The following is a 21,029-nucleotide window of genomic DNA, read 5'->3' as shown; positions in this document are numbered from 1 at the left end:
TTTAACATATTTATCAATAACTTTCACATAATTCCCCATTAGACCATCTCAATATTCATGGCAATTTTCTGTGTAACTGTCCCTTCTCTGATAGATCACTACCAATATCCGGCTCAGCACAGTTGTTGTGTTGCTGCCCAGCTAGGCCAGCTGATGATGGATGTTAGTGTAGATGGGTTGATACTTGTCTTTAATGTAAAACTGAAGTTTGAGCATCCCATTATCATGACATAATGAAGCATAGGACATGAAACCTTGTTCGATATGAATCTACCCTTTGAAAGCAGGTTTCTTCCTTAGATAACTTTACAAAATACAGATGTACACTGAAAGGGGGTCCCCATGTTTTCCTCGTGTTGCCATTCATTCTAAATTTTTCCTCTTCATCCCAATATCCTCCTCTCTTCACTCTATCATCCCTCCAAACACCTTTCCCCCTGCACCCTTAACTCTGCCACCTCCTCCCATGAAACAACATCCGAGGCAGGATCCACCCTGTGTTAGCTGACACCAGTGAACAAGCACTCTTCACGCCTCCTATTCCAACCCTGGAGCGCTAATGACAGACTCGGGGAAATTGGCTATTATCCACGGAGGCCCTCCTACACCCAAAACTAGGTGCTGACATTTTCACGCTTGACCGCGTCACGGCCGAAAAGAGATATGAGAATGTTTTTTGCCCACTGGCAGTTACTTGCTGCTCCGCTGGGCTGAGGAAAAGTAGATCCTTTTTTCACTAGTGATTCCTACACCTGCATCATTATATCAAGACATTCCCAATGGACAGTTTAACAGATCAGCAGCTGACCACTGCATAGGATCTCTGCAAGGACAATCAAGTATATTCATGGAATCACTGTAACTTAAGGGCAGCAATGAGAACCTACAAAATTCATATAGGAATACAGAACTGGCTAAATTTGGTTAATGTTGGGCTCTGACAGAACAGTCTTCTTTGCATACTTTCTTTATGCTTCGACTTGGAGTGGGATCATTCAATTGACACCTACCTCAGTATGCTATCACATACAACCACATAATGAGTGCTGATTTTCAGTCCATCCTACTGCATCATGTATTTTCCCTGGAAAGCTTTAATTTTAGCACATTCAGCAGTTGAGCATTCACATCTGGAAAGTTTGTAGTGGATTGAAGAAAAAAGATATGTAATTTATAGATTGTCTGAACTCTTTCCCTTATCTAAAAATCTTCAGAATTCAGCGGTACCATGTTCCCTTCGCACGTTGCAAAAAGGTTTCTTTTTAATCTCAAGTGTATAGTATTCACGTGTGCATAACAAAATGCTGAAAAATATTGTGTTTATGAATCACACCTGTGACATCACAGTTGCTTCATATTGTGAGTGGCAATAAAAATTCATAATTAATAAGCATTAACAGATAGATGACACATTATTTAGGGGGCGGATAAACTAAATCGCAAATGAGATACCCGACTGACATCCTCTTCTACATCCTTCTGCCATTCACTAATGGGATCTCGTAAAATGCATCCTAACCGCGGCTTCTGAGAGAGAAAGGAGAGTAAATAGAGGCCACCTAATTCTAAAACCCGATATCCACCGATGGTGGATGCACCGATATGGTGACTAACAGCAACAGTGGCCTCATTAGGCAGATTGCTCTGATGGCTAATTGAAAATTCTCTGTTGTCCATGCAGCCGTTACCCCGGAGAGAAGCAAACCGTGGCCGAAAACCTAATCAGAACTCAGCTGATGATGGGAAGGGGTCATCAGGATCCATCATGTGCATCAACAGCCACAGGAAAAACAACCTGACACAGATCTCTCCTCCTGCTCTCTATTTAGCTCTATAGTCATTTGCTTCTTGTTGTTTCCTTATGTTGGATGGCGCAAAATTTCATGCTGAATGATTGTATATCACTATACGTACATACACAAGTTTGTGCATGTGTGTGTACCATATCTACATACATACACACACACACACACACAAACACACAAATATGGCAGGGCTCGGTATTAACTTTCTTCTCTGATGGCGCATTTGTGCCACTTAAATCTTGAAATCTGACATTTTTGGTAGCCTGAAAAGGAAATGTTGTGGCCCAAAATAAACAGAAACATAACAATCCATTTTGATAACATGTCCACTGTTTCTGTCTTATTTCCAGACCAGTAGCTACAACCACGTAAGGACAACCTGCAAAGTTTAGGGTAAGAGAATGTATAGTGCCCAATAAGACCATCAAAAGATGGCCTTTTAGGAAATTTGGTGGCCCGGCATCAATTTTCAGTGGCCCGGCACCATCAAGACACTGCTAAAAGCCGAGCACTGTATATGGTAATACACAACACAAACTGACGAAAAACCCATTCTAAGTGTTTGAAAACCTTGTAAACCAGACTGGTACTATTCATCTACTTTTTTTTAAAACTCAAAGGCCTGACTGAATTCACAAAGGTGGTACAATTGAAACCATGGTTTAAACCATGGACAATTTGTATGGAGCGCCAAGTGTCGTATGGTCTATTTCGTTATGTAATCAGTCATTTCGTTAACGAAATGACAGTGTTGTAGACGAAATGTTCATTTTGTTAACGAAATGATCATTTCATCGACGAAATGACTAATTTTGTAACCAAATAGGCCATGAGGCTCTTGGCGCTCCATAGAAATTGTCCATGGTTTAAACCATGGTTTCAATTGTACCACCTTCATGAATTCGGGCTACTGTGTTCATTCAAAACTATTCTGTCTCAATGCAACAAATTCTCCCAACAGAGCACTAACAGCAGGTTCCCCATGCAATCAATACAGACAGGATCCCCATACCAATGGTAAAGGACACTGTATGTGACTTGTGGAGAGACCACCAGCCATGCTAATAAGAGAGAATCACTACCATTCTCTCCAACCGCCCCCCCCCCCCCTCCCAATCTCTCCTACACATCCTACATTTAAGTTGCATATCCTGAATCTGAATGATGGCAGGCATTGTTTACCAGCTTCACTGCTCCCTCCTCCCTTGATCATTCACCCCAAGTTAGCTCTGGTCCCCTCTGGCTTGCCGCCTCTCAAGACTCCAATCCATCTCAAACAGGTCCTCTTGACACACGCTCCTGGATCCTCATGCATTTTTCATGCTAATGTTCCTACAGGCCTTGATACTAGGTGAGAATGTTGCCGTCTCTTCAATCACACAGCAACACCAGACAATGTATTCATACTCTTCTTGTTCTCTGTATACAAGTGCCTTGTATTGGGAGCAACCTCGCAAGTTGTAATTATCATCATCAATCTCTATGGCAGTAATACAATTATAGTATACAGAATAGCATACAGTATATGTATAGCAGGGGTATACAGAATAGCAGGGGAAGGATATTTGCTGTTACATACGTAGCACTGGAAGAATTGGTAGTCATAATGATAGTTTTAATATTTACTATTACTGGCTTTCATAGTAGTAGTAATTGCCTTTTTCATTTCATTTTGTCTTAATCCTAGATTGACAACTGTTTGATGTTCCGTATCCTTTCAGCTTCCAGCTTCATCATCTTCAGACCTGTTCATTCCATTGAACAGAGTCTCCTCCCTACTGAGCCCCCTTCCTGAGCAGTCCCCAGTCCCCTTCCTTAGTAGTCCCCTCCCCCTTCCTCAGCAGCCCCCCCCCCCCCTCCCATATTCCTCGTTCTCCCATTCCTCACGCAAGGGTGAAGAGACTCACCAATCCTACTCTAACCCTCACTCATCCTGGTCGCCTCATAATGTGTTCTTTGCCAGTTTAACCCAGTGGCGAGTGATACCTAAATTCAATTTGGATGCTTTTACTCCCTCCAGGCTACGATCACGGTGGAGAGATGGAGCAAAGTTTGAAGATGACGATAACGGCTGCCAGTTTACATCCACACTCCAGCCGGACATCTGGACAAAGTACTATAAAACATAGATAGACAGAGAAAGAGAAGCCACTCAAACTGGTTCCTTCTTTTGAGCTGCCGACCTCCATTTCGATGACAGTAACATTTCTCTCAGTTTCTGTCACATCCTACAGTCATAAGTCATAAGATTCGACCACGAAAGATCAGTTTGGCCCACTTTGGCGCACTGTAAATCCATATATGAATCTGAAACACTATCAATGCTCCTCACTAGAGGAGACGTTGGCATTCCCATAAGACAGCATTGTATCAAGTCACTTATCAAAGATTCTTCCTTTTTTCTTATCAGAACTCAATTTAGCTCACCGGCCAAACTGGGAGTGAACACATATTCCCCCCACACTAGCGTGCTTGGAAAATTAACTGCCTGGAAGGGGGAAGGAGGCGGGGGGGAAAAAAAGCGCACCAAGATTCTCTCTTCTGCCAACAGCAGACTTTCTTCTTCCCTGCCTCGATTGCTAGGCTCCATCTTACCTGGGCGGCAAACACAGAGAGCCTGTTTGTCCCATTGGTAAATATCAGAGAATGACCTCTTTCTTTGCGGACAGGTACGTCAAACAGCCGCTGCCTGGGGAGCCTGCCAGTTTGTTGCCACCTCTTACTCACACCGTGAACAACAACGTGATGGAGTTTAAATTCAATTTTAAACCAAACAGCCCTCAATCTTACGGGTAGATATTAGGCATCCTGAACACTAAAAGACTTTCTTTACCTTAAAATGATGACTCATCAAAAAAGTGCAGTTATTTACTTTGTGTCTCTAGGGCGACATCTCCATAAAATGAAATACAAAAAAAAAAAAAACCTGTATCACAAAGCATTTGGATTATGTACCAATAACCTTTAAAAAATATATTTTCACTTCATTGGATGTGAGAATTTCACAGGTAAAACATTAGATTTGATATGTGAGATGATCAACTGAAGGAAATTCTTCTCTTGTTGACCTCTATTTGTAAACTGTTTCATTGTTTTTGCAATCACAGAATAAACATCATCAGACTTGATTAGATAATGTAGATAAAGCAAATTCCTGTGATCTCATTACAGAAATACTACAGGGCTGTCTACCAATGCCTTCATCACATAAAATATGGTCATAAGATCATCACTGCAATGAGATCTATTCTTCAGAATAGAAAACTTGCCTTCAGAGGAATTAAGCGTGAGTTAAAGGAATTAGTAAAAAAAAAAAAAAAAAAAAAAAAAAAAACATATCGATAGGACAAATTAAAATCTTTGGAAGGTAGAGTTGATTTTCATAGAAACTTAACACTGTGAGTACCCTTAACAGCACTTTAATACAACACAAATGGCCAGCCATAACCAAAAGAGTGTATTATAAAGAACCTGTTTTCATTTTACAACCTGCACTCACCTTAATCTTTTTCCTTTATCCTCGAATGATGCACAGTAATGTACAAACATGCCCTATCCTGCATCAAATGTTGCTGGGATGAAGACAAGATTACTTAGTGAATATAGACACATGAGCGCAGTGATCGCAGCAAGCCAACCCAGGTGAAATTATGTGGCACATTGCAGGATAATATTTCCTGAATGAGGTGAGGTGTGACAGACATATAATCCATTAATCCTGTGTCTTGTGGTTTATAGTGGATGCAAACACCGTTTGGAACATCCCTGACGATTCCATTACAAAATTTGCCATCTCCTTTCCACAACACCATATCTACCGATGTGAATGTCGTTGAACCTCCTATCAGACTGTCAGAATATCTAGGATTACCACACCTGCCAGCAATGGGCTTCTGTATCACACCTATAACTTGACAACAGGGACACCATGACGACTTGTGCCATAAACTTTGTCTAACCAGGGAGGTGGCCTCTCTGGTCTATTCCAGCTACCTGTGCACGTGTGAACAGTGTCACAACACCACAGCATAAAAGTAGAGTCATCATGACATTTGCAGAAGGATGCACTCCATTTCTACCAGACACTGTGCACTAAGCTGGTGCATATATTTTTCCCTTTTGGTTAATGCTCGACTTCCTCTTTCTGTCATGGGTAGTGTATTACATCATCACAAATTCTACCGCACAGTGTCTTTCAACCACACGTGGAGTCAGAGTCTCCACAGCACGCTTCAACCACATGGGAAGTTAACCTGTTCCTTCCTAAAATGCACTGACAGGTTTATCCACAATGTCTGCCTTTTTTGTATTCTTAGTGGTTAACAGAACCAAAATGAATCAACCACCTCTGTGGTACAGTGGCTGGACCTGTTGTCACCCACCCTGAGACAAAAAAAGAAAAAAAAAAAGTTTTATCAGGGTCACACAAAGGTGGTAGAAACATGAATTGAGTCTGATCTCACATGTCAAAGCATGTCAAAAATATTCCAGAAAGATACCAGACAGGCCAAATGGTCGTGTGTCATTTCTAACTCTGTACATCGATTTGGCCAGGAATCTACCAGTAAGCTAATTCAATCACACACAATGTAATTGTCATTATTGAGTAGAGTAACCATGTGTTAATACAGAACAAGAACCACACACTTTCTCTTGTTAGTTTCAAAGCCATTCAGAATGCAATTCAGAGCAATTTGTTAGGGTTTCCTGCGCACCTCCCTCCTAGCGATCCATCTCATCTGTCACTGTCAGGCTGTCCGTTGTTTGCTAAATTGAGCCCAATCAAGGCAAATAGTGGTATCATCACAGAAACACGGACCACAGATATCACAGCCATCCCTCACTCTCATTGGACGACAGGCACTCATTTCAGCTTTGCCTCGGACACTGAATACTAGGCATCATTGGCGTTTAATCAAGACAATATCACTGTCAGCCATGCGGAATGTGTGGTCTTATTCCCCGTCCTGACAGCCGCGAGCTTCTGGGTATGCGCCCCTCTAAAATAATTCTGGAGTCCTGTCTTGAAATTCGGCACCCACAAGCTGATTACTGGCACTGAGCCATGAATTTAATCAAATCAAGCGCTTAGTCACTCATAAAGATGAATTTGACCGATACAAGAATGACATACCATCTATGTACACTCAAGCAAGGGGAGACACACACAATATCAGGTTGGAATGATAGGTATAGAACCAACATGTGTTCGTACTGTGTTTTCTCTGTTACTGTCGAGTCTCCATGGGGGATCGCATAGTTTTGGTTGAGACCTAATTTCAGGTTTCTAATATTTTTTGGTGAGATAATGGGAAACCTCTTATGAAATATGAAAGAGCATGTAATTCTATGAGGAATTCAACATTTATTTGATAAAAATTGGTTCTGAAATGGCCGAGATATCCAAAAAAGAGCGATTCTAATAAAGTGTGGGACCCACACTCTTTTACGATCGCTTTGTTTTACCTTTTTTTTTTTTTTTTTTGATGTTTCAGTCATTCCAAACCCAATTTTCATCAAATAAACTTTGAATTCCTCTTAAAATGGTATGCTCTGTACTATATCATAAGTGTTTTCTTGGTATCTCGCAAAAAGTTAAAAGCCCAATTCTCATCTCCACCAATACTGTAGCATCCCTTTAATATAAGAGTGAGAGAAATGGAGTGTGTGTGTGTTTTTTTGTCATGTGAAATTATAGAAATCAAATTATAGAAATCAAATAAAGATTATTGAAAAACAAAAAAAGTGTGTGTCTGTGTCTGTGTGTCCCTGTGAGATGACGCTAAATATTTTCTCATGTAATACGAAGCATAAAAGTATAGCCCATTCCATATCTAATGAAGGAGAAAAATACCAGTTTGAAGAAAAAATATTTCTTTATTTACATTGAATCTCTCTACGTACAAAGCAAATTTTATCACTTGTTTAGCAATATACAATTCTTGTGTCACAAGTGCATAGAGAAGATATCCTGTCAAATTCAATGTGAAAAATACACATTAATTCTAGCATAAAATTGGATATAGTATCTAACAGTAAGCATTCCTTATCACTAATTTCCTACTGATTCTAAGGAATACCTTTGAACAATATCTTCTTGGAATGAGACATGCTCTTGTTATGGTATTTTGTTACCACAGCATCACAGTGCAAAGTAAGATGTAGAGGACTGCCAATTTGTGATGTAAACCAGAAAATTTTATCGGCACCTTTCTGATCAATAAAGTGTCAAGGCACTGCAGACATGGAAGAAAAAGCGTGCACGGCTCCACTCGTAATAAACTAACAATAATTTTGGGGCCCTACTTAGTCGAATGCACCCCCAGAAATCCATTTCTGTTTAGGTGATCACGATAATAAACCCCGAAGGAAAAACAAAAAATCCCGAGTGCCGGAAAACAGGAGACTGTCGTCATGTTTCTAGCTTTCCATAATGAAACAAAATTACAAGAAAATGGGAAAGTGAGGGCGAAATGCCTCCATCACACAGTCTCCCATGAGTCATCAGGTAATGACAACAAAAAACAGATGCCTTATTAATGACAGTCCTATCAATACGGCTGGCATACAGAGTCTCACGGAGAGTAAATCCAAGCATGAAGTCAGTCCCTCCATGTCTGCTCAAGGGTGTCTCAATTTCTACTGTTGCGTTTTGTCTTCGGGATTTACTGGGTGGATCCCTCCTCCCTCTCCCTCCCTTTCCTCTCCCAAAGAAAAATGACTTGAGAGAATAAAGCAATGTAGCAAAAGCAACAGTTCTGCGATATTTGAGCATAATTAGTAGTATTGTAAGAACGTTATGACCGTTTCAATGTCAGCAAGTCAAACACACACTCCTGGGGCACAGCAATATGGCTGCATTTTTAGTGAACTCCCGAATAGTTTTGTAGATGACATAATCAATGATATTTAATTTTCATAGGAACACAAATCTTCGGATCCTGCTTCAGAGATGTCAAGGACATAATTTCATAATTTCCTACGAAAACTTGAAAGTCCTTCACCACGAAATCAATGATAATCATATTTTTACTTAAAAACATTCTTAGACTGTTTAATCTGCCCTCACTGACAGGCATTTGATAACTTTTCCTACAAAGACCATAGCAGTGTTTCTATCCTTACTCCTGATTTGCTCAAATTTCCCTCATTGATTTTCTTCTTGGATATTTAATACAACCTTGTCTTTTATGGGAATTCTCATTCAGACTGTGCTGTCTCTTTATGAAACTAGCAGTACATTTTTCTGTATAATATTCTAACTAGGCAAAATACAAAATACAAAATACAAAATGTACTGCAGGAAAATGGTTCCACTGTCGGTAATGTCAAAGTTGATTGTGTCGGACAAACAAGAAATCACTGGAAACTTCAACTTCACTATGGAGAGGACACATAACAATCAACTGAGTGCAAATGTGTGAAGAAAATAAATCAAGTGTCTGTAAGATTTATGCAAAGACAGATATATTTCTATGCTGTGAGGCTTTATGCCTATACTGTTAAGCTCGTCATCATGGTGAATACACTGTCATGGGATTAATTCAAGGGGGGGGGGGGGGGAAGCACCTCACTGGAATTAGGTGCCTTGGGTACTTTGAGAAGGATTTTTAAATTTCTGTGTAGAGTGATGAGATGGGTGTGGAGAGAAAAAGGCTTGGTCATAAGGAAGCAGCTGCCCTCTGATGAAGACTTTCACTCCCATAGATAGAGGATATCATCATTAGGTGCATTCACATTAAAATTAAAGGCATTTGGTCCCGGTGGTTAAGTCGAATGCGTACGCGGGCGCAAGGCACAAGTTTCCTATAGAGACCTACGCTATTGACTCCTCTATAGCGCTTACGCTATGACCCATTTCCCCGAGTCCAAAGAAGTCCAATCCACTGTAGTCAGTGGTCCGATCAAAGTTCGGCTCATGATTCGGCTGAGGGGGATGACGGCTTAAGCAAACTTCTTTTGTGATGTCATACTAGAAGCACATACTGTATGCACGCACTCTGGCATTACTACAGACTGCATGATGCGCAGAGAAGACAACGAAGGCAACATTATCGAGCGACACCTACGTGCTTTACTCTTGATGACAGCTTAACTTCAGCAATCTTCGTATCAATGCTAATGGTGATCGGCACTATCACTAAACAGCGCTCTCTACACTACCAGGACTATGCGCCTTTAACCCACTGAGGACGAGTCCCGAGTATACTTGGGCAGGTGTCTATGGGAAATGTGTGTTGTAGAAAAATCAGTCCGTCCTCAGCGGGTTAAGTTCAATTGGTATAAAATATCACGGTAATTTATTCTCACTGTTCTCTAGCAAAATACCATAGTAATAGATACCACTATACTTCAGTTGGTGCTGTTCTCATTCATGAAATTTACCATGTTGTTTCTGGTCAAAAAGTACACCTTTATAAGGTACATACTATGCATTATAGTCATATCTCTTCTGAGGAGAAGTACACTACAGTGTGATGGCCGCTATTTTGAGACACGATTCACACTCAAAGCTCACATGCGTATTTCATGCAAAGATTGAATTACCACCCTAAATACCATGGTATTCTGCAAAGTATTTTGCAGTGTATGTGCATTAACATTACGAAATATCGCACAACGTACCGCGGTATTTCAAATACAGCGGTACTTTACCAAAAGTGTGAATGGGTCTACTGATACAAAATATCATCACTATGATATGTGATGCACCACGCGCTACCCCGGGGTATCGTAGTAACCCGGGGTACCACGTTGTGTAGCGCCATCTCACGTTCACTCGAGTACAACCGCAGAGTTACTGCGTTACGTATGCGCACTGTACTGACCCGTGGTACGGTGCGATACTCAGTATAGCGCTTCATGCACTGACTACACGCACTATTATAATAGCCTGCTAGCTGTGCCAAAGTTACGATCTCGTAGACGTAGTTTCGATCCCGTAATTTTGTAAGCTTTGTGCACTTTGTGCCGAACAAAATATCCTTTCGCAATTAGCATCAGTACACAAGATAGCTATTTCATGGGGAATCAATATAAATAATAATACAGGGTGTACAAGTATCATAACAGCATGAAACAATATCAATGATACACTGTAAAATAGTTACTCATAACGTTAACAAGGGATTAATTGAGAAAACTACAGGATGAAGAGGGTTTTTTTTACAAGAACAATGGCCATAATTGAATGTTGAAGAATTAATCACACACAAAAAAATTAATTTCCCACTTTTTGGTAACCCAGGGTACAGCCCTAAAAAAAAATAAATAATTCAACAAAATGGCCGATTTTTTTCTGGTACCCCAGGGTACCATTTATGTCATCATGTATAGCTGTCTGTCACAGGGTGTGGCGACGACAGAGTCCAGCAGGCATGGCAAATTAACGATTTAAGATGGAGATAGGAAGGAAGGGAAGACACTCTGGTGACATGGGAAAATGAGATGTGATAAACACAGGTAAAACGTCTTTCCCCAGGATATATGCATTTCCATCGGGATATTGCTGGAAGATGCCACATCATTGAGGAGCATGAATGTCTAAGTTGCAGCACAGACTAATGCTGCTGGACAAGACAGATTCTTGGAAGAAAATACCGGCAGAAGACAAAGAATGACACTTGAACACCAAATGAAGCACAAAATAATCTGTATGGGTTTATGAGAAAATATTCCTAAAAAAATGAGGATAGCAAAGATGCCACAGTTTGGTCTTTTTCTTCTTCTTTTTTTCCCCTCTTGAATATAGCTTCTTTTTTTCTTTTAATAAATGAATAAATACACAAACAAACTTGTACAAAGTCTTGTGCATTTAGTCACTTTGTTGTACTAGAGGAGTATCCTTTCTCAAAACAAAGAGGATGCACAGCACTACATGATATCTAAGGCAGACTACAGGATACTTTGTACCAGTCTTTAATATTTGTTGCATTTTTTTTTCAATCTTTTCCATCCAACAAAAATATTGCATTAGTCAGCCAGGCACTGATAGATATCCTCCATTTTGCACTAATTCTTGCCAAGGTAGACAGCAAGGATAGGTTCACTGGTTTACCATATACAAATAAGAACATATACCAAACATGTCCGTTATAAGACAAAGAAACACATACACACAAACATACAAACTACATCTAAGTACAAACCTGTCTCGTTCTAGCTCCTTTATTCTGCTGAAGAAATCCATTGTGGGCCTCAGGCAAGCTTCAGTCCCACCTGATGCTATCGCCGTCAGCAGACTGTGAGCTTTGCCGGCAAGCTTTGCACTACCTGTGAAATACAACAGAGAATGCAAATGTAACTGGATAGGCATATAGCTAGATCATTCTAGCCAAACCAGAAATGTACTTCTGTCCTATTGAAAAAAGAAAAAAGATCAGTGACTTGCCTAAAAAAAAACAAAAAATAAACAAACAAATTAACAAGCAGGACTGCCAATATTCATATGTAAAACTCAGGAAGGTTTAACAGAACAACCAGGGGTATACTTCTGTGTATCCCATAGATGGAGAACAGGCAGTACATTTGAAACAAAAATGAAAAATCATGCAACGTTTTAAAAATGCAGAACAAGATAACCTAATATTTTGCAAACACGTGTCAATGAGGAAAAATTGTTACAATATTGTTTGTGCCTGGTAATTGTGAGGTTTTTTTTTTTTAAATATTTGGTATTAAAGGGGAGGTCCTGTTCTGGTTGATGATGGCACGTCGGGATGAAATTTTTTGGCAAGATAATGAGAAACTACTTATGGAATATGAAAGAGCATTGAAATTTATGGGGAATTCAAAGTTTGTTTGACAAAAATTGGTCTAGAAATGGCTGAGAAATGCAAAAATACGTCGTCCGATTAAAAGTGTGGGTCCCACACTTTCCCTGTGATACGACCTTACCTCCCTCTACCGTTTGAATTTGACTACATTGGGCTTGGGCTTTTTCAACCGTTATCTTCCGCACACGAGAGCGATGTGTACCGCACGGCTTGGTCTGGGAGGTTGACCTTTTCACCTCCGTGAATTTGGGAGAGAGACGGCGCGGCGTGGGAATATTGCGTAATCATGGGGGTTCATGGCACATTTGCAGAACTGTTTGCACGTCGCGTGTGTGTGGAGTTCTGTGACCGCACTGCGCTATACATGTACATGTATATCAGCCGTCGCGTCGTTTCGTTTGTTTACTTGAGGGCACAGTCTCCTTTCCTCGGTGTGATGCTGCGTATAGAGCTCTACGGATTCCGACGCGACTCGAGAGCAACTAAAACAATTAGGTTTTGCAAGACGAGGTATACATACGTCTCCGACCCAGAAATTTCGCAAAAGAATATAGAACCTTTCGAAATGAGGCGTAAGGGACAACGAAGGGATCGCGATTATTGAAACTGGACAAGATGCATGCCTTCATCCCGTAGAAATGAACCGACGCGACACCTGGATCTACCGACCCCAGCTCGCGATGTCCTGAGTGAAAAAGTGAGTATACAGGCATTGAGTGTAGAAGTTAGTCAGTCCGACCCATCTTTATCCGTATAAGTGCATGATGTGAGAGCTTGAAGTTTATCTCGTGAAGAATATCCTGTGCCTGCTAGAAAAGATGTATGTAGGATGACCCACAAAAGACTTGATTAGTTTATTTTTTCACCTTGATTTTCAAGGTTTTTTGCGTGTAAAAAGTTCAGAAAAATAGATTTCTAAATAATGAATTTCGCAAGGAGTAATCGGCCAAACGAGAATGAAGTAGGGTCCCTTATGCCGAGGGTTCGTTGATCTGAAAATGAAATAAATTTCCTTATTCTGAAGCGTCCATAGTATTCTCAAGATTATGTGTATCGATCCGAAAACGAAATAAAGCTCGTTATTCCAAAAAGGAGATTCGTTAGTCAAAAATGAAGGAATGTTCGTTATTAATTCTAAAAGTGAATAATATGTGCCCAAAGAGAATGGGGAGGGGTGATTATAATTTCTGTCGAGTATAGTTTACATGAGATTTGGAAGGGGATGATCTACACTGTACTACTAGGTAGTATCAGAAACAGGGGAACACAATGGCGCGGCAGCATTACACCCTCGTCGTGTCATTTTCTTTTCCCTACCTTTGAGTAGCCCCTATTTATAATAACCGTTTCTACATCATAATACATAGCTCAGCCTTATGATGTAATTAATCTGTCATATCATAATCATAAAAATGAAGTATACAATACCTGCAACATAACGACTAACATGGCCGTTTGGCGGAGGTTCAGTGGTCCGATGCATCATGATTATGTGCGTGTGTTTGCGTATCATTTTCATTCAATTTTCTCTGCGTAGTATCCTATATACTTTTTTATATGTATTTTGATTTGTCTGCTTTTGTTTTCAAAGCTCTTCAATTACTGTTTGTTATTATTAAATTGACTGAGACGCTATATGCCGTAGAAGACTGTAGGTTGTTCATTCACTGTGTCAGTTTTGTCCATCTATGTAGATCGTATACATATTGTACATAGATCCATCATGATGAATTGCTGTTTGCTTTGATGTGCCCTTTTCTTTGAAGTGTGCTGAATAATTATGAAAGTTATAATAGATGGAAATATGATGTTTTTTTTTTTAATTTGACAAGCTATAAGATGATTTGCAGGTTGCATAATTCCATTTCCATTTCATAATTTGTTATCACAGTCAGTGGGAGCAGCTTGATGTCACGTTCTAAAACTTTTTAGGATGTTATGATTATGTTCCCCGGATGAATCCCTTCTGAGAAGAAAAAAAAAAATAATCTTCAGATGTATTTTTTTTCTCAAAAGGGATTCATCCTGGGAACAATGTGTGTATAATTTTTCATAGATTGTCGGTTATGAATGCAACCAATGTCTTTTCCTTTTACACTTTCATCATAACAAGAAGTAGGCTATGGATACTCTACATCTCAAATGGCACTTTAGTGGTTTCTCGGGACCTCTGAAAATGAAATCAGACCACCAAACTTCTAAACAGTTTATATAATTATTTTGACGGTTCCATCGGAGAACTGTGTCGAAAAAAAAAAAATGCTTCCTTTCATTGGTAGGCCACGATACATTTCTTTTTTCGGGCCATCAAAATTCGAATTGAACGTTTTTGTAAGCGATACGAACAGGACACCAAAAATAATAAATAAATAAATAAAACTCAAGTTTGTCTCGGAATTAAGCTGTGAAAACTCAATTGATTCCATTAACAGGGAACGCGGGATATTGCGATGAATCATGGTAGTCAATGAGATACGTTGTATTATACCCGACGTTACTCTTTCAATATACGTTCACGCGTGAAAAAAGAATGAATCTTTAATTCCACTGTATCAATTTTTTATAGATCTCAGGAGCAAAGCGAGAAAAGACAGGAATGCGCATTAGAAGCCAGTCACCAAAGGTAATGTTATTCTAGTAAATATATAAACAAACATGACCTGTTCTTTTTCGCATTGTGTGTGTGTGTGTGTGCATGTGTATTTTTGTTTTTGTTTTATTTTGTTTTGTTTTTGTTTTTTGTCTGTAGATTGTGAAAACACGTAAGGCCTATATCGGCCTATATGACGCTTATTTTTCCGCGAATTTCTTATTAGTCAGAATGGAAGGCATTGTGTGAATATCATTTTACTCTGGTACATAAACTAGGGGATGTGCGATTGAATCGTATACTAGTTGAAGAAAATGTCTATTCATGGAACCATGGTAATAAAATTATATATGAAAATGTTTCTGTTTTGTTCTTTATTACACAGGCAGATGTGTTCAACCAAAACAAAAAAAAAACAAAAAAACAAAAAAAAAAAACACCAAAAGAATTGGAGAGGTTCGGACATGCCGATTTTCTATGCCCGGCCACGAAATATCGCCAGAGACAGTCGCTTTATCCATCTGTCTTGCTCCTGAAAAGTTTCTTCCTCCACCTCTCCGAAGTTCGGCCGAGCCCCTTCACAGCCTGAACGTTCCTGGCGAAAACCATGCCCAGCCCGAGGCCTGTCATTCCATCTGGCCCGCTGCTACCCACAGCCCACCTGTCTGAAGAGTTGAACATTGGGGAACGACGTTGATGGCATCAAAGCGAGTATCCACGGTGGTTGTTCAAACTGTGTGAACAGTTTCTTTGGTAATCTACTCTGCTGTGGAATCGGCAGTAGACTAGATCATGGTGTACTATTAGGTCGTATTTTTTTTTTTTTTTTTTTAATACAGTGTACTGTACATTGTTCTAAGTTTTGCACACAACTATATCCCCACAAACACAAGAGCCACTATTAGGGTTCGCGCGTATGCCAAAAAGCTGGATACAAATCTCGAGATTTACATGGCCATCGTAATTTCGAGATTTTTGCACATGTGCACACAAAATCCCACTAATTTGCGCGATCAGCATCGCGACGGTACCAAAAAAAAAGAAAAAAAAAAAAGAAAAAAAAAATCTTGCACTTGATTTCTGAAATAGTGCGCTGATTTGCTCCCGGTGACCGCGTAAACGGTTGACCGAAAATACTTTACTAATCTCCAGATTTTATACTCCATCATTCAAGCGAGCATCACAATAACGGGTAAATGACAACATCACACTACTGTGTGACAGCTGCGTAAATATTGTCGGTATATGCAAACGCGTGAAGAGGGGGAAACATCTCGAGATTTGGAGTTCAATCGTCATCCTGGGTCGTCATCCCGCCATGTTGTTATACGTGTGGATCCGGCTAATGGCGCGTAGATATTCTACAGAATGGAAAGATAAACTTTTTAGGATGTTATGGTTATGTTCCCCGGATGAATCCCTTCTGAGAAAAAAAAAATAATCTTCAGATTTTCTCAAAGGGATTCATCCTGGGAACAATGTGTGTATAATTTTTCATAGATTGTCGGTTATGAATGCAACCAATGTCTTTTCCTTTTACACTTTCATCATAACAAGAAGTAGGCTGGATGGATACTCTACATCTCAAATGGCACTTTAGTGGTTTCTCGGGACCTCTGAAAATGAAATCAGACCACCGAACTTCTAAACAGTTTATAATAATTATTTTGACGGTTCCATCGGAGAACTGTGTCAAAAAAAAAAAAAAAAAATGCTTCCTGTCATCATCCCGCTATGAAATGAATGATGGGTAGTAGATCCGGCTAATGGCGCGTAGGTATTCTACAGAATGGAAAAATAGTAAACACAATATCAATACATGCATGATATTAATGAATGCGAACGATCCGGGTGAACAAGCGCATGTTGTATCATTGTACTGATAGGGTATTATGAAGGAAATTGTACGTATAAGGCCTACGAGTGTTACTTAGTAGCCGCGTTTGTACGTACCATAATATAGCGGGTTACCAAGCTCCCCGAAACTCGAGTTTTTATTTTGTTTTGTTTTGTTTTCTTTGTTTTTTATTGAAACCGTTAATTGACACGCTCCAAATTAATTGGTTAGTAGAGTATACATGCGCTCGGAAACTAGAGTTTGTTGGGTTTTTTGTCTGTTTCTTTATTTGTCTGTTTTTATTTTTGCAGCCTTTCTCCCTCACAGAAATACTAGTAACCCGCTAATTGCCTATCGATAAATTGATAAAACTACAAGCATTGTTCTTGAACCTCACATACATTGTCGAGCGCAAACTGTTGTGGCGTGCGCTATGAATGATGGGATATGAAAGATTCGAGTTTTTGTGGTTGACCGTTCACACGTATCTGCGGGCCAAAGATTAGCGCGCTAATAGTAACAGCAAGATTTCTTGGGTTTAGCATTGCGCTGCTGACCGCGCTTATTTGTTGGGTTTTTGTCCACTCGTGCAAAGAACTCAGTTTACTAGCGGGTTACAAATTTCTCGTTTTGTTACCCAGTAATTTGTATACGTGTGAATCTCCCTATAGGCGTGTATAGATGGGTAATGAATGCCAGCGCGTTTTCACTTATTTTTCATGTTTATTTTATTTCGGCTGTATGTTTGTTTATTATTGCCCTTGTCATATTCAACAAAACAACAAATTACGATGCAAAATAATAATATTATACTCAGTATACACTACGCAACAGTCACTCCAAAGATATTACCCTGAATGCCCATCCCCCGTCACACGGACGTAGGGCCTAATTTACACTGTACTGTGATGTTCAAACAGTAAAAACATTGACTCGACGATCAATCATTAGTTCACACATTGTATACACACATGTTTACATGTATGCTGGTTAATAATTTCTTTGGTAGTGCAAAACGCTGTACAGGCCTGCTGGTAAATTCCCACAAGATGTTCGTAATCTGTCCTTTTTAGTACCTCGGATAAGCTTGATTTTCAGACATTTCCTTTTTTATGTCGAAGGTATATTTTCTCTCTTCCTTTTCTCATACAATGTATTATCCCTGTGAATTATCCCTGTATGAATTTTCTTTGCAAATATGTGGATCGACCGTAAGTTTCTTATAAATAATCTATTACATCGGTAAGTATGTAAATTTTGATATTAACAAACAGGCAATGTTCGCACCTCTTTGAAATAATGGCAGAGAGAAGTTTAAATCTGCGCTTTCAAGCACAGCGATATGCTTGACGTGGAATTATTATAGGTGATACACGTATATTGAATACGACTGGGAAGAACACTGTCGAACCGAAGATAATGATAATTCACATGTTACTGCTCAGTATTCTCAGTGTAATTCATTTTTGTATAATATTCACATTATTAGTATTATGTCTCGCCATCGTTGTTGTTCTTGTTACTGGTCATTGGTGTTTTTTTTTTTTTTTTTTTTTGTATGTGTGCTATATATGCCTATATCTCGCGAATCGTGAAGAGGCTAATGGCTGGGAGCCAATGATATCAGATAACGTGGTCGATAGCATTAGCACTAACTGGAACGGATTCCACGTACTCTGACGTTATGAGCATCGTCAAAATAATCTTGACAAAACATATTTTCTCCTCAATCAAAACAGAGGTTCTCAGGAGGTTTCTGATGACAACTTATACAGAGAATGAAGTTATTTGTGATGATGATAATAGTACAGTATTCATGATAATCATTACAATGGTATAAAAAACGGTAACAACAAAGGCAACAATTTCAAGCGGCAATACCAATTCCAGGAGTTAGCCTCGATTTTTTTTAATACCACGAACTGCGTGTTTGTGACTGATGAAAAAAAAAAGTTAAGTGCATTAATTACTTCACGCAACCACGTTGGCCTCATTAGCTGTTATACGAGTTGATAAGAATAATCACAGAAATATTCATTTTGAAAAGTGATTGACACTTCGTTTTGTAATTGTACTTACATTTCCCTTGAAATGTTGGTATGTACGGTCCGATGTCACCATCTCCGGTTCTGTCCGAGGTCATAATGTGCAAAAATCGTTGATACTGGTTAGCTCGGTTAGCTTCAAGAGGGATAATTATAAAGCGAGATGCCGATCCAGAGCACTTGCAAGATAAACTTTATACACTGATGAGAAACTAACTAACTGTAAACAATCGAGGGAACTTGATTAACCACAATTGAAATGCTCTTCCAGGGAATATAAAGCATATGAAAATATATATATAGGGTTCACCTTCAAGATCAACTCTTCTTGTTTTGTTCTTATTTATTTATTTTTTAATTCAATTATTTTTTAGTGTCTTTTTATTGCACTTCATTGTACTGGAATGATGGTGAATAAACCTAGACTGAACTAAACTAGAACCGAGTTTATAATCCTTGACAAGATCAACCTTGTTTTGTTATGTTCGTCAAGTTCACAGCTTTGTCGACCTCATGTTTCAGCAAGGAACTGTGAATGGAAAGATATCCCCTCCCTCTCTCTCTCTCTCTCTCTCTCTTTCTGACCTTAGTTTCAGGCTTACCGTGGTGTTTTGTTTCAGTTTTTACATCAGAATTGTCGGAAAAGATTTGAATGTAATCCATGGTCGGGGAGGTGTACTGCCGCACATTTTCAGCCCTCGTCTTACTGCATCCGATTGAGAAATTGCCTTTTATACATCGACGTTTATAAGCATTAGAAATGTGATCAGTGTTTTTGAAGTATCTTTGACAAAATAAATCACGGATGTACATAATCGAGAAGAATTCAAACCTACGACCTCCTGATCTCCGGACAGGCGTATTTTCAGGAATATATTGACATCTATGTATCTGTGTATGCCCAAAATGAGGTGGATGTGATGTATACAAAATCTATAAAATGATACATGTATCTATAGTTCACACCAATGTCTCATCTGTATTATGGTTTGCGAATTGTCTCCATGTTGATACTTTATAGTTTTCCCCTCCAAAATAGCCCAAAAGAGTCTTGCTATTATTTAAAGAGAATTGCTGCAGTCTGTAGGCCTATCGTTATATTTTTATACTACATATATGTGAAAATTATTTACCATAATACACGCATTTTTTTTAATATTACAATGTTTTTGTATATAAGATCAACAGATTTATCGTTATTTATTATAAGGTTTGTTTCTTAACTACTTACCTTTCCATATCAAACAAGATACATTGTTTAGCACTCTCAGCATTGTGATTGAAAAAAAAAAATATGTGGTGTGGTTTACGTAGGTACATGTATACAAGTATTTATTATATATACAGATATATATATATATATATATATATATATATATATATATATATATGTAAAACTGTCTCGAAATTACTCAAATTTCCAGTTCTATTCTGAAGAATGGGAAAAGACACGCGAATATACAAGCGGTGTTCAAAATTTACAACACTGAAATACACATGTATACACATCTCTGTATGAACACTGTCAAACACTGTACAGTTTGTGATAATGTATGATGGTCACTGCATGTTATAGATTTTGCTTGTGGAGATAAATTGACAAGAGTTTTCGCTTGACGGCATCGTCTTCCATACGGTTACAGCACGTTATTCCGAAAGTGCGTTATTCCGAAGGCTCGTTATTCCGAAGGCTCTTCAGTCCGAAGTTTCGTTATTCCGAAGGTTTGTTATTCCGAATTTCATTTTCGGATTAACAAAATCTTCGGAATAGCGAACCTTCCAAATATCGCTAGGAAAATGTTCGGATTAACGAACCCTTTTTCATTTTCAGATTAACCAACCTCTAGGTATAGGGAATTTGTGTGTTTCGGATTAAGGAACCTTCGGAATAACGAACCTTCGGAATAAAGAACCCTCGGAATAACGAACAGCACTCTTCCATATACAGCCAAGATTTCAACCTGCAGATGAGCCAAG

At 39.1% G+C, this 21,029-nt stretch overlaps 1 protein-coding gene across 1 annotated transcript in view; it reads right to left on the bottom strand.

The window, feature by feature from the left end:
* LOC140237538 (adenomatous polyposis coli protein-like) overlaps positions 1-21,029 on the bottom strand; it is a 127,860-nt gene that overhangs the window by 50,430 nt on the left and 56,401 nt on the right. Inside the window, exon 4 of the mRNA XM_072317474.1 lies at positions 11,954-12,077. Coding sequence (XP_072173575.1) covers positions 11,954-12,077 — 124 coding nt within the window. The remainder of the gene's footprint in view (positions 1-11,953; positions 12,078-21,029) is intronic.

This window comes from Diadema setosum, chromosome 14 (genome assembly GCF_964275005.1).
Source record: "Diadema setosum chromosome 14, eeDiaSeto1, whole genome shotgun sequence".
Classification (NCBI taxonomy): Eukaryota; Metazoa; Echinodermata; class Echinoidea; order Diadematoida; family Diadematidae; genus Diadema; species Diadema setosum.
This window is presented reverse-complemented; position numbering and strand designations above follow the sequence as displayed.